At 43.0% G+C, this 15725-nt stretch overlaps 1 protein-coding gene across 2 annotated transcripts in view; it reads left to right on the forward strand.

Annotated features, from left to right (window-relative positions):
- LOC119885944 (metabotropic glutamate receptor 4-like) overlaps positions 1 to 15180 on the forward strand; it is a 180402-nt gene extending 165222 nt beyond the window's left edge. For both annotated transcript variants that reach the window (XM_038696318.1, XM_038696317.1), the window contains exons 10-11: positions 10693 to 10939; positions 13466 to 15180. In XM_038696318.1, the coding sequence (XP_038552246.1) occupies positions 10693 to 10939; positions 13466 to 13515 (297 nt within the window). In that variant the 3' untranslated portion in view covers positions 13516 to 15180. The remainder of the gene's footprint in view (positions 1 to 10692; positions 10940 to 13465) is intronic.
- Positions 15181 to 15725: the final 545 nt, after the last annotated feature.

Genomic DNA, 15725 nt, shown 5'->3' on the forward strand with positions numbered 1-15725 from the left:
ACAAACAAGATATTCAATCAGCGGTCACATCTGGAGAGCTAAATGCTACCCTGCTTTGATGAAAAACCAGCGGGGATCTACTGAGGGTCACTCAGTAGCTGATGCAAACCCATTCAGTCAAAGGTAGAGATACTACTCTAAAGGCAGAATCATATCAAATATTTACTGTTTAGTTTAAGGTACAAAGCCTATGAATGAGAGCCTGTCTTAGTTGCGTCTTATATCCTGGCCCCAGAAAGTGTTTGATCGTGATCTGCTAGCGCATGTTAAGACCGTATATGGATTCCAATGTATGATCTTAACAGTGGCATAAAACAGTACTCATGGTATTCGAAGAACAATGATGCACTCTGCACTTTTTTCATCCTGCAGCTGCTCATTTCTGCTGAGATTCTCATCACTTTTGCCCACAGCAGTGTTTCTTATTGAAAATCTGCCTTTCCCATCCTACAGAGAAAATAAGACACTTGTGGGTAGCCCTTGTGGGATTAAAAAATAATAATAATTAAAAGAAATATTTCTTTTACTCAGCAGTTTAATAAACCGCCTTTAGAAGACAGGAACTGAAAGTTTGCCTTATTAAATGCCTTTAAAAGTGAAACACAAACAAAAATGGCTTAGGCTTGAGGCAGTGCGAGAACCTAAAGTGGAAAAATATGAAGTTTTTTGTTTGTCACAGCAACAGATACAGGCCAGATGCTGTAACGTCAGGCTTCACAGCATGATTGAATTTTATGCTTACTGATCAAATTTGGATGAGGGATGGCAATTTTTGTTCAATGATTTCGACATAGGAGGGAGACAATGCATTTATCTGCATGGTATAGCCCTTAATAACAGCCTTTTAATACTATCATGTAAGAATTTGTTTCCCTGAGATCATGATGCCCACTGCTAGCTACTGACCCCCTCTGTCTCAACAATTATTGTCACGGAGTTACTAGATAAATACCCTAAATTAGATTATTTGGTTGTTTTATATATTTGTAGCAGTTCAAGTGTAACCACACACAAGCAAATGATTCCTTTTTAAATGAGCCGATTTGATGCTATTAGAGTTTTGGGTAACACTTTATATGAAGGTTATCACTATAATGACTTATGCATATATTTATAACACCATATAATGCTTCCATAAGAAATTATAACAATTGTTATAATCACTTAAACATGCATTAAGCACTATAGCAAAGTTCATAACTACTGAAATTTCACATGCTCGTCAATATGACTGCGACACTATTGATTTTCACTGGCACACTGTGCAGCAACACTCATCACTGTTTTGGCTCCCTGTGTGTCCTGTGTGTGCCAGCGAAAGAGATAGAGAGAGTGGCAGAGCGGGGAGATCGTGAAGGTAAAATTTAGCGGGGGAAAATACTAAAGTTCCATTGGGCTATTGGGTTTATCCCCTCCGCGCACATGCGTGGCACTGAGAAAAGCTGTCTACGCCCACCCACAGCGTGGGCCTCTCCTACGTGCGCACCTTGTATATACAGTGGATAGAAAAAGTCTACACACCCCTATTAAAATGCCAGGCTCTTATGATGTAAAATAATGAGACAAAGATAAATCATGTCAGAACTTTTTCCACCTTTAATGTGACCTATAATGTGAACAATTCAATAGAAAAACAAATTGAAATCTTTGAGGGGGAAAAATGAAAAATAAAAATCTTACAATACCCTGGTTGCATAAGTGTGCACAACCTTAGACTAATACTTTGTTGAAGCACCTTTTGATTTCTTTGATTTCTTGGTTCTAGATGAAGATGGCACTGCAGACGGCCGCCTCGGGATTACACTCCGTAGTGCTTGTTGTGTTTTTGTTAGTTAATGCTGTTTTCTGCCGTCCCTCTCTGGTAACTTTTACCAGAGAAGAGCTCTTAAACATTTGACTTTCTACTGCTCATACTATTCCACCGCTCTTTATTGACCCTGGAACTTTCCCGGAGTTACTAGTTGGAAGAGCGGCAGCTCTGTTTGGGATCCTTTGCAGGGGAAAACGTGCAGGCGCGCTGGTTAAGCTGAGACAGCGGGGATTTCGCACTGCGCTCCCTTCAATTCACCTGGCGAATGTCTGCTCTCTGGCCAACAAAATGGACGACCTGCTACTCCTCAACAGAACTAACTCGGACTTCTGCAGATCTGCTGCCCTCTGTTTCACGGAATCGTGACTCACCGAGCGCATCCCGGACAGCGCACTTCAACTACCGGGAATTAATCTCATCTGCGCGGATCGCCAAAGGGAGCTCACGGGAAAAACACAGGGAGGCGGACTCTGTTTCTATATAAACGAAGGTTGGTGCACAGATGTCACAGTGTTGAAGAAATCATGCAGGCCTCACCTAGAGACATTATTTATAAACTGTAAACCGTTTTATTCACCACAGGAGTTTTCCTCGTTTGTTCTGGTCGCTGTTCTCGTCGGCCAGGAGTATTAACGCCTCACTAACACAGGCGGAGGTGGAATAACTAACATGGAGAAAAAACATCCAGACTCCCTGCCATTGTTCTTGGGGACTTTAACAAAGCAAACCTCAGTCATGAACTTCCAAAATACAAACAGTACAAAAAGTGTCCCACCAGGGACAGTAACACACTGGACCACTGCTACACAACATTAAAGGACGCCTATCGCTCTGTTCCCCGTGCAGCCTTAGGACTCTCTGATCACTGTCTGGTTCATCTTATCCCGACACACAGGCAAAAACTGAAATCTGCTAAACCTGTTGTAAAGACTGTGAAAAGCTGGAGTTACAGGCCTGCTTTGACTGCACTGACTGGAGTGTTTTTGAGGCTGCAGCCACTGACCTGGACGAACTAACTGACTCTTACATCAGTTTTTTGTGAGGACATGTGTGTGCCGACTAAAACCTTCCGCACATACAACAACCAAAAACCCTGGTTCACAGCGAAGCTCAGGCAGCTTCAGACCAAGGAGGATGCCTTCAGAAGTGGGGACAGAGTCTTGTACAACCAGGCCAGGAACACAATGACTAAAGAGGTCAAAGCTGCAAAGAGGTGCTACGCTGAAAAGCTAAATGTGCAGCCAACGACCTTGCGTCGTTGTGGAGAAGCCTACGGACACTCACAAACTACAAGAAACCATTCCCCAACACTGCTGGTACTCAACGACTGGCAGATGAGCTGAATGGTTTCTACTGTAGGTTTGAAAAGCCCAGAGTCACACCTCTCCCCCCACTCCAACACCATCTTCAAACAGTCACCTTCCCCCTCTGACCTCTCACCTGCACTCAAGATCTGTGAAGAGGATGTGAGCCACCTCTTCCAAAGGCAGAAGATCAGGAAGGCTCCTGGACCTGACGGTGTCTCACCATCATGCCTGAAAATCTGTGCGGACCGGCTGGCCCCCATCTTCACTCAGATCTTCAACAAATCACTGGAGCTGTGTCAAGTTCCCTCCTGCTTCAAACGTTCCACAGTCATCCTGTTCCCAAAAAAACCCTCCATCTCTGGACTAAATGACTACAGGCTCAAAGCAACAAGCAGCCCACGACAGCGGACATTTCGCTTTGTGTGGACAGAACACATGTACACTCTGTACAGGGGCAGTGTGTGATTCTGTTCACATTACGCACGTTCCCCCGGCAGCGCCTGACTGCGAGCTTGTGCATAATCACTGTGTCATATGAGCCCTCTAAGCGGTCATTACGCTTCATGCGGACAGGATAGCACTACACACAACCCCAGAGGTGTGTGACAGGCTGTGTTGTGTGCTGTACATGTGTGATGTACGACAACAAGTGTGTGCCGTACACATTACGCACGGCAGGTGATAGTGACGCTGGGGAGAATTGCGTTTCTTGTAAACTACATGACCTAGTGTTGCACTTTACAGACAGCTGCTCTTGAGATTATGAAGAAAGCTGCGGTTTCTAACTTCCCCACACTGTGTGAGCCAGCTGTGTGTTAAACAAATGGCTAACAATCAGCCTGGCCTTGCTGCAAACCTGTACATCCTCTCTCCCCTTGCCCCCTCCCTGACATGGTCAGGTGGCTGGCCTGAGCCCACATGTACGCCTCCCCAAACGTCTTCCCTTGCTGGTCGAGAGGCACAGCGATGAGCCCCTGCCTCCCTCCCCTCACCAGGGGAGTGGCATAACACAGACAGGCTGCAGCTGGCCTAATGGCTTTCATGCAGTCTGGCTCTGATGCCCCAAGCAGAATATTTCCTCCTCGGCCTGCCACTGTCTCTATGAAGTCAGTGGCCGCCGTCACACTGCGTGTGTTGAGGCGGTTCTGTCACCACTGCGGCGGTTGGGCATCAGGGTCCTGTTTAATCCGGACAATGTGCTGCTGCTGGTGCAGTCCCAGGACGAGGCGGTGATGCAGACAGCCGAGCTTGTCGAACACCTGTCTCACCTGGGTTTTTCACAGTGAACTGGAAGAAGAGTGCTGCTCTCCCCTCCCAGAGGCTCATCTACCTGGTGTGGTACTTGACTCCTCTCTGTGGAGAGCACGGCTCTTTCAGGGAAGGGTGGAGGCTCTGGTGGAGCTGCTCCGCTGTGTTGTCCCACAGGCAGTGGTGACAGCTCTGTCAGTCATGAGGCTTCTGGGCCTCATGTCGGCTGCTCACGTGGTGGTCCCCCTGGGCCTCCTGCACATGAGGAGGTTGCAGCGGTGGTTCATCTGCCTGTGTGTTGACCCTGTAGCAGACCTCGGCTACGTAAAATTTTAATACAGTTATGAAAATTAATATTTCCGGGAATATTAATTTATACCTCGAAATTAGGAGCACCACCTAAAGATTTGCTTGTCCGCCCAAGGCTTTAGGTCCTTGAGTATAGCCTGAGAATTATACAGAGTTCGGTTAATTCATTAGTTGTTATTCTGAAATCGTAAGGTCAATCAGTCAGTCTCAGATCTGAGCGTAAGTTCTATGTATAGGGACTCTAGATTCTGAATAACACACACATACATCGCTGTGCTCAAAGTGAATTTATTAACTAACAAAAGAGGGTACAATTGTGGGTAAATGTGGTGATATTACAGGGATAACAGTTAATATGACAACAAGGAGGTACTAAAACAGGGTAGCCTATGTAAGGTTCAATTGAATTTCAGTTTATTGTAGAGGGAGAGAATTCTACGAGTATGAGGGAACGAATGACCGAAATTGGGTTGCAGATTTAATTTGTCTAATCTAAGGGTTATTAACTGTGGATGGAGCCCATAGAACACCAACGAGTCACAGAGTGTTGTTTGTTTTGGCCTACCGTTGCTGCAGGTCCCGTGGCGAGGCTCGACTGCCGGTTGGCTCGGGAAGTCGGTTCTGGCCCGACCCCAGTGGCGTTTTCGAGTTGGGTTGAAACCGGTGGATTGGGTCCGGAGTCCTCTTGTGGGAAGCACTTGCAGCAACGGGCTGTCAGCCAAGGCTTTTGCTCTGATCTCAGTTCGTTTGGTGTCGCTATAGGGCCCACTCAGGGTTCTGTCGTCAGAGCCGTGGTTTCATTTATTCAAGGCCATAAATGAAGGCTTCTGAGTTTCTGGTCCAAAGTTGCTCACAACAGTCGGATGAGGTTGCAACAACAAAATCAAATAAACTCACACATTCACCGTAGGTTCGCGAGGCCTCGGGAATATAGGCTATTTAATGTTGCTGAGGTTTAACAGGCAGCTCCAAACAGAATAAAGAAAATCAAATCTCCCGCTGAGAAATTTGGAATTCAGGGTCGTAGCTTTCTCAGCTCGTCTGAAGGAGATTTAAGTACGAAACAAAAATCGGAATTTCAAAAGTAAAGGAAGAGAACGTATAAGTTTAGTTTCAAGAAAGTTTAAACGAAGAGTCTTGAAGAGGCAAGAAAAACTGGAACAAAAGACAGCAGGGCCTTTTTATTGATCCCGCTAGGTAGTGACGTCAATGTTGGGGATGGTCTCCCAAACGTCGCTAAGGTGTTAACTTTTGGGATAAAGAAATATACGTTGCGCGTATTTCTCTTTGATCTCTCTCTCCACAATATCGACATTTGGAAAATACTTAGTTCTAAACATTCGGATAAAGACAGTTAAAACAAGGCTAAACACTATGGAAAAAGGTTATAATGGTTATATAAAACGTAACAAAGCTTGGTTACATGTCCTCAGTATACTTGCTAGTTACTGGTTTTAACTCATGAGACAATTTAGATGTAAGCATGACAGTAAAATTTCGTTTATGCAATTACATGGTGATAGTTAGGCCTATTTAACAATTCTGTCAGTGTAAGCCGAGTTTTAAACACTTGCGTGTTATACCTTTCTTGTCCCCTTGGTGGCGCTCGGGTCACACAAGAAAAGAGTAGACATTCCACTTTAACTGAGAGGCTGGTGATGCCTACGAGCGTTTCCATGGATAATTTAGTAAGAAATTGTATATGAAACATTTAACTAAAGCATTAGTTAGCATTGAATAGACAGTGATTACTAGGGAGTAACAGGAATGACTTAAGACAACACAGAAAAAGGTTAGAAAACTAGTTCAAGATTACTTTCTTATGGGTCTGCTAGTCTTCAAACATCACTAAAGGATAACAACAGGGTTATTACTTACTAAACTCAGAGGCTAACACTGCTGCTCACTTAGCAAGGTTATTATTTAAACAGAATAAACACAGTTATACTGGAACCTTGCTTGGTTCGAGTAACAGGGGTTTTTATGGTCTTTCTTCTCTGCATTCCTGGCTTATCGCACAGGTTATCAGAGAATGTATTGGTGGTTTATGGCTCAGCCGTTCTGTGGAGAGAAAAGAGTCAGATTGAGGCTGGAGGTGACCTGCTGGAGGGAGAAGGGGTCAGATCGCCCCTTTTCCTGTCCTGTGGACTGTCTTTAGTGACACCTTTACGGCTAGAAAGGTTCACTAAGGCTCTCTGAATACACAATCCTTAAGCGATTCATTGTCTGATTGAGTCTCTTTCGGTCCTTACCAACACCAGGCGATGTGTCTGGGTTTTACATGTAAAAAGGTCAACTCTCGGGGAGGGAAACTTCCCTCCCTCTTTTGACACCATCTGACCTTCTTTGAAGTGCGTCTGGTTGAGTTCACAACAACCCGGTGAGACAGAGACGGCGCCTGATCACTGTTCCTCTGTCTGTGGGTTCGAATCTGGCCTACTGGCGGGACTCCCTCTCTATGAGTCACATGCCTCTCCACATAAATGCGCCGGAGCTTCTCAGCCAGGCGGCTGCTCCTGTGGGCGTGTTGAACAGAGGGGCGGACATCATGTTGAGGGGGGGCCCTCGCCCAGATTATTGGTGGTCCATCCCGATCTGGTGGCCCAGATCTGGCTCCGGTTCAGCGTGGCAGAGGTGGATCTGTTTGCCGACCGGGAAAACGCTCAGTGTGCCCTGTGGTTTTCACTGAGCCTGCGGGACGTCCTCCTGCTGCCCTCTTGGCGCTGGTCTTACACGCGCAAACCCAACCCCCTTTTTGAGCCTTTAGTGACAGCGGGCCTGAAGTTTCTTTCGGCCCAGGTCGCCTTACTTGTGGCTCTGACATCGGCCAAGAGGGTCAGCGATCTGGCTGCCCTCTCTGTGGCTCCGTTGTGTCTCAGGATTCAGGCAGCAGCTCTGCTGTCCTGTGCCCCAATCCTGCATTCATGCCTAAGAGCATCACCAGCTTTTTCCGGTCCCCCCCCCCATGGGTCTGAGGACAACGCTACGTCCCACCTCCTCTGCCCAGTGCATGCGCTGTCCTGTTACTTGGCTGCCTGGCGCCGTTTGCAGGGCGTGTTTATGCAATACAGGGAGCAGTCCAAGGGGCTTCCCCTGTCGGTGCAGCGCCTGTCTCGCTGGCTGTACGAGGCCAGTTGTGTGTCTGCCAGTGAGTCCCCTCCGGACGGCATCAGGGCACACTCCACGAGAGGCATCTCCTCCTCTGTGGCGTTGCACAGTGGGATGACGACATCTGCACGGCGGCTCCCTGGTTGTCCCCATGCTCTTTCGTCCGTGGGATGTCTCCTGTTTCTCGCTGACTCACTCAGTACTGAGTGTTTTGGCTGAGTGATTTTCCCTTGTGAGTGTGCGCCCTCTCCCACGGTGGGGGGAAGCGGTCACTGCTCGCGCTGGCCCTGCTGTGTGCAGCTGCTGGGCCCCAAGCCTATACGAAATAGAATGGTAGTTACGTATTATAATAGTAAGTAATAATAAGTATAGGCGCAGCCCTCTAAGTTGAAGGCCTCACTGGACCTTGGTTCTCAGTACTGAAGAAAAGGCATTTTGGGAGCGGAAGGCCAGGTCTCACCGTTGTGTAAATATCCAAGGTGCGAACGTAGGAGAGGCCCACGCTGTGGGTGGGCATAGGCAACTTTTCTCAGTGCCGCACAGGCACGCAGAGGGGTAAACCCAACAGCGATAGCCTTAGAGAGCTGCGCCTATACTCATAGAATCTGGAGTTACAGTACGTAATGTACAGTTACTTAGTAAGTTGTCAGTCTCGCAGAACATGTGCAGTGTAGGTCACAGTTTGTTCGCTCAGTGTGTTGTTTCTGCAACTGTTGAAAAAGTGAAGGTGAACTCCTCACCCCTGTAAAGCACGTTGATTGTTTTTTGGCTCCCTTGTAAATTAGCTAAATTAGTAATGGATTAATGTTAATTAGTTGCATTTCAATACTACCTAATTTGTCGGAGAATGAGAGCATCAGGTCCTAGCTAAACTGGTGTCCTGTACATATACTGTACATCCTGATAGTTAAATTATATTTCAGTTTTCAGAGGAGTCTGACAACTGGTTGTTAAAGGAAGGGCGCTGGTGACCACGGAGGAGCTCAGGCTAGGAAAGTAAATTAGAGATGTAAACTAGTCCTTTTAAGCAATTGTGGAGGCGCTACTTTTGGATTTTAATGTGCAAATGAAATGCTTAGTAATTATGCAGACATCACATAGAAAAAAACATGCATCAAGATGGATTGCAGCCCTCTGAATTGTAATCAAATCAGAGAGATTCACACTGCTACTGCCCAAACAGTATTCCCATTCAATTACTTTTAAATGTTCTTTAAAAAGTTGTGGAGCGGTTGCCACAATGTCTCCAATTGTCCACTGCATCTATGACAACATCTGAGCCTCTTCTTACATGATGTTATATGGTTGGTAACATGTCTTCTCGTGAGCGATCTCTCACCACCCAAGTTTCCTTGATGTAATTAAGATGTCTTTTTGCAAAATGTTCATAAAGTGAAGTGAGTTTCCCTGACCAAAATGTGTCAGTTTACTTAAAGCAAACAAATGCGTGTTATAAGTTCTTATAATTAGTTTATATGGTATTATGGCCATCTGTAATATATTACACAGGGATAGACATGTTAATACTTTACTAAAAATACAAAGACATGCTATATAACATTAAACATTACTATAAGCTATTATTCCATTTTAGATCACTAATTCTAAATTGTGACTAAAGTGTATTTATAACGAGGCAGAGTCGATGGTTAAAATGTACTATGGAACATGGACGGAGATTCTTGGCGCACAGTGATATAAACTGGTATAACTATTAGTTATAAAACTTTAAATCAAAAGGTCATCATGACTTATGAACTTTGCTATAACCCATGTTCGTAAGTGATTATAACAATTGTTATAATGTCTTATGGAAGCATTATATTGTGTTATGAATATATGCATAAGTCAGTATAGCGATGACCTTCTTAGAAAGTGTTACCAAGTTTTGATTTTATTTAAAACAGTCTTTGTTTTTTGACACTTTTAATCTAGTGGGAGATTTCGTAGCTCATAAATCCTCTATATCCTATCTGAATGACATGAACGCAAAATATTACTGTAATAACTAGGTAACAAACTGAGTTGGAGAGAACATTTGTTTCTACAGCTGGTAGAACAGATTTAAGGCCTAATGTGTGTTTCAATATCCACTAGTGTGACCTTTTTTTTGTTGTACCCATGCCAACACCTCCCCCCACAGTTAGTCTACAAAAAGTATAGGCCTCCTTCTGTAGAGAATGTCATAATGTTTGGAAGTATACTGTAGCATTTAATTATAACTTCTGTAACACAATTTACGAGTTTAATTCCTCTCAGATGGCCAGTCAAGCAGTCACAACATATAGTAAGATGTACAGAAATTACACAGGCTCTCTTTCTTCTTTAATGCTTCCCTGAAGATGACTCATTAATTTGCCGCAGCTTTGGAAACAATTAAAATGGAATGAGTGAGAGTGATACTCAGAGTTGCCCTCCCCTGCAATTCAGAGGATTTGATCATGTGTAAAATTTTCACAAGCTTGTTTCTTCTGTTCTGTTCTTTTTTTTTTTTTTTTTTAAAACAGGCATGCTTGTTATGAATCAGAATAGGATTCGGTCGACTGGTGTTATCAAACCTGCGTTCAGGTTGATGTGATGGCCATATTAAAACTAGTATGGCAGAAAATTAAACAAACAAGGTGGCCTTGGCTGGTTTAGCACACAAGCCGTAAAAGTAGATGAGATGCTGATTTAAAGCAAGTTTTATAACATCACTTGCATCAGATAGTTTGGAAGACTCTGTTGGACACAGTAGAAACTACTTCAACAACAGCTTGGCCAACAAACGGGTCATTGGACGCTCTAATTACAATGATACACAGCAGATGTCGCTTGTACAGTACAGGCCTCTACCCATATAGAAAAATCTGCACAATCTAGTGCCAAAAACAGTTAAACTGTTTGTGTTGTGTTGTTTGGTGTTTGCAGATGTACATCCAAACAACCACGCTGACCATCTCTGTGAGCCTGAGCGCCTCAGTGTCCCTTGGGTTGCTCTACATGCCGAAGGTCTACATTGTTCTCTTCCACCCCGAGCAGAATGTGCCCAAGCGCACACGCAGCCTGAAGGCCGTGGTTACCGCCGCCACCATGTCCAACAAGTTCAACCCCAAGGCCGGACTCAGACCCAACGGAGAAGCCAAGACCGAGCTGTGCGAAAGCCTCGAAACACAATGTAAGCACACAAATGCTAATGAGGAAGTCTTAGACTAAAGACTCTGTCTTTTAAGTCTGCCATGTTTTGTCCTTCAGTGTAAATCAAGCACATTGATGCAGAGATAGGAAGCAGAGTAAAAAATAATTACTTATCAACAGATGTGTAGCATGTTATTTAACACTTCATTGAATCCAGTAAATGTGCCACTGTTGTTAGTTTTCAAGTCTAAAGGAACCATTACAGGATTCTCAATTATGTGTGGAGGGGGGTGAAGTCATGAAGGAATGGATTAGAGTATCTAACGCATAACTGCAGTTACACTTCAGTAAAAGCTTCTCTATTGTCATTTTGAGGTTCACAATTCTGATTTTCATCATTATTACATTGTATACACGTGAAATTTGAAACTTTGACATGGTCCACTTGCTTCAAAAGGTACTTTACCTCTTTGACTATTGCTCTCTCACTATTCACACCCCAGCACTGTTTTAATTGAAATAATTAGTTGATTAATTGACAAATCAATCAACAGAAAACTTCTTGTATATGTCACGAGTCTCAAACTTGAATAACTAGGTTATTATTATTATTATAACTATTTTCTCTCCTAGTCGACCATTTTGGTGTCAGGTTCACCGCGGTAAGTAACAGTGCTGTTGGTAAGTGTTTATGTTGACAAGCTGCACATTACTTTCTTGATTACTTCTTTCTTGAATCAATGGCTTTGACAGTTTAAAATGCCCATTGTAATTTCCCAGAGCTCAGGGTGACCTACTCAATCAATCAAGTTTTATTTAAAGTGCAAAATCACCATCAACACACGGTCCCAATACACTTTACAAAATGCATTGAAATTAAATAAAATAAACCATAAAATACAGAATGCATGTGATAAAACATATGCTTGTTTCTATTTAACCAACCGTCAAAGTTATTCAGTTTACTATGGCAAAGAAAATCAACACATCCACATAATCCTCACATTCAAGCCGCTTAAACCAGTTACAGTAATGAATCAATTGTCAAAATAGCTGCCCATATGTCGATTATTAATCATTTCAGTTCACTTTAATGTATATAAAGAGAAAATGCTTATGCTCCAATTTTGCAGCATTGCTATAAAATTTAAGGATGTTAAAATCCAAATGTGAAAAAAGAAGGCAGGCCAGATAATTGACTTACCTTCTCAATACCAATGAACTGAAGTACTCATAAATGACTTAAACTACTTAAAACCCCTTGTTTAAGTCATTCATGAGGCCAAATAACTTTTTACCCTTTTATAAAATGCAAGTTTGAACTGAATTTAAAGACCTCACCTTGGGCTCTGGGAAAATGTTATTTTTGTGTGTGTTTATTGACATGCTGTAGCATTAATTGAAATAACAATCAAGCGATCAATAATGAAAAACATTGGTTGCAGCCAGAGTTTAAACACGTATAATCAAAGGGCATCAGACTCCCCTTTCTAAGGCAGCTGAATCTCACAGAGTTTGCCTCCTCCTAATCTCAATACAATTATAAGCGCTACTGTATCAGTGACGCATGCTTTTATACAAGTGAAGTAAATAATGACTTCAGCAATTGAGTCAGCAGAAATGACTTATGTGACGTCCAAAACGCTCTTCCTCGGCTTGCGTCGGGCAGGAAAAGGTTTTAATTGGTCATATCTGTCAGCAGAGATACATTCCCTCTGTCTGGCCTTTATTAACAGGGAATCGAGCCTATTGTCAAACACATTAAAGCTTTGTTTACTCTTCATACCAGCAGTAGTGAGAGATGTTTCCCTTCATGGAAGAATAAAAGAGCTGACATTGTATTTATTGTTAACACCGAAAACTGAAATCAATGTGAACTGTGTGACAATGCACTTTGGGAACAATGGCACACTGTGTTGAGGCCCATCACAATAGCTACATGTAAACACACACATAGTGCAACATTAATTCCTATCTTGCTTTATGTTTCTGTGGAGGGTTAATAGGGCCTTTTGTTACAATAAGTGGCAAGAAGGCAAAGACGCAGAATTGATAGCCAGCAGCAATTTATCCTGATGGGGGTTACCGTTTACAGGGGCTGCACAGTGCATGGCTATTTGAATAAGCACCATTTGTCATTGTCATTGCCACTGGGGATATATGGCTTGATGAAATTGAAAAATTCCTGTCTGGGCCAGCTCCCACAACTGCCGAGATCTGGTGGTGATATGTCAAGATTTATCTGCTCCACCTCAGCGAATCAGCTAACACAGTCGGGGGAGACAACTGGAAAGTTGAGGCTTGGGGGGTGGCAGTGGGATTTACTGAAACCCCATCTGGTGTAGGTAATACAGGCATGTATTAAGGGGGAACATTATGGGGGGTTATTGGCATTAATGCTACACTGCAGCATGGGGACTACAGCAAGTGAACACTTGCAAACTTGCACTCGTTACACCGGGAAAACAGCCAAACAAACGCCTACGTGGCCTAGTCTTCCTCATCTCATATGTTACAATAGTTCACCTTTGACACTCAGTCTCCCCTCTACATTTTTCTCTTTCAGCTTTCTCAACAAAGCAAACCTACATCAGCTACAGCAACCATGCAATCTAAGGGACAAAGGTTCTTATGATAATGCAGTGGAATTTTACACGGCTGGCGAAAAAAAAATTCATTGTTTGGGTGGAGATGACAGAAGCACTGCCCAAAGACGTGACATGGCGAGGAAAAAGACCACAGGGACGGACAAAACAGGGGAACAGAGCAGGTAACAGTAAAGTTGTAAGGTTCCATCTTCTGTCTGCCTCACAAGAACACACACAAACAAAAAAAGGAAAAATGAAAAATACTTGCATGGCAGAAAGGCCTGGAGACTGACGGATGGAGCTTTCCTTTTGAGTGTTTACATTTCAGCTATGCCCTCTTTCACAGACTTCTCTGTCATCTCGAGCAGTGCTGACTGAAACCGAACTAAAAGCAAGAATATGTTCAGGTGTTCTCAATGTTGTCAGTTTTGAAAACTATAAATAATCTTGCAACCCTCATGGCATCACAAGGGATTAATCAACACCAAAAAGGCATGAAAACATGGTCCGTGGATTTCTCTGAGGGGGTTGTGTTTGTTTTTGTTTCTAAATCTCATGAGTCAAATGACTGGAAATGGTGGTCATCTCAACAATGCAGCAAATCCGTACCAGACTACATGTATTTTTTTTCCCTCTCTCAGGTTTCCACTGAGTTAATAAGACTAAAACGTGTAAGGTGGTCTCTGCTGATTTGAGCATGCCAGTTTCAACATCCTGTGTTGTGTTGTTAAAAAAATAAAAAATAAAAATATATTTGGAATGCGTTTAAAACTCTGTTGCAGCGTTGTTAACAATTGTTTGGGCCTGAGTCTATTGTACGTTAAAAACTGTTCTCAAATGGTGAAGGTCTAGTGAGTGATTATTTATCTGTGCTTAAGTGAGGCCATGATTTGTGTTACCAGCTAGCCTAAGGCTGCCACTGCCCTCCTGTATGTGCTTTGAAATGGTGGCTCGTGGTTAAAATAAACTGTATTTTAGCCAGGAGATCTTACCGTGAGCTGTCGTCCAGGATGACCCTCCCATCACTGCCACCAGCTATTCTCTTGGTCACACGTAGTGTAAGGGTAAAGCTTAGCTGTACAGATCCATTAGGAGGGGAATTAAGATGAAGTATGCCCTTGAGAGGATTGTGCAATATGCCCTAAAGATGATATCCATAATGGACCAGCTACTGAGAAAATTCATTACTATACATGTCCTCCTCGGGCACTCTCGTGATAAGGAAGGTGGTGTTTTAAGGCTTTTCAACAAATGAAAATCTAATTGCAAAAGTATACAATATCTATCAATCACCCTGAGCTCGCTGAACAGATTAATAGTTGGCTTCGTGCAGTATAAAAGCCCTCTGATGTCTTGGGGAAGAACATTGTGGGGTCATTTGTGTTGTGAATTCAATGCTGCTTTTCATGCCTCCCTCTGTATTACTTTCAACACCATTTGTGTTGCAGAATAAAATGTGAGTGTTGACCAAATTAAATGGCAAGTTAATGTATGTTATTAAATAGATTGATGATGTCTGCTTTATGTCCTGACATATCCTAAAATTGGGGAAAATGTACAAAAAGATACAGTGCCTGGCTATCTGACTATGTATTTGTAAAACCTCATGAAAACTAATGAAGTGTGTGAAGCATGTTTAGTTTTTTTTATACAAAATTTTATTTCTATTAAAAATGTTTTCAAACTTCAAACAGCCGCTTTTAGGTTTGTGATTCGGAAAAATCCACTGGTTTGTTTTCTGAGTTAGTTTGTACATTGGTTTACAAGGAAGGGAAGAAAACAGGCCTTTACTATTAATGCAATACATGCATGGTAAAACAAACGGAATGGTAAATTACTGTAACAAACTTACATTATCTTCAGTTAAATGATTGGCAGCTCTTCTGTGATAATACCGCCTAAAACAGAAGTTTGTCAGCCCTGAAGAAAAAAAGACAATGGCTGTCATCATCTGAATAATATGTTGTCACAGTTGCTCTGATAATAGCACTGGAAGGACAGAGAATTGGTAGAGGGAAACACGAAATTATTTAAAATGAATGGTTAGCTGCTACTTGAAACCACGGCCTCTGCATGCAAGGAGCTCTTAGGATCTATCATCTTCTCCACGCCTCCCTGATACTGCGAGCCCGCTATACAAAAGGAAAATAACAGTTGTTGCATAGCAAGTGTGCTAAATGCATGCCCAAATACTAGAAGACTGCAATATGCAGAGCAGACTATATATCATCTTCACAC

This window comes from Micropterus salmoides, unplaced genomic scaffold (genome assembly GCF_014851395.1).
Source record: "Micropterus salmoides isolate LMB-PRFRI ecotype aquatic unplaced genomic scaffold, ASM1485139v1 Ms_hic_scaffold_4, whole genome shotgun sequence".
Lineage (NCBI taxonomy): Eukaryota > Metazoa > Chordata > Actinopteri > Centrarchiformes > Centrarchidae > Micropterus > Micropterus salmoides.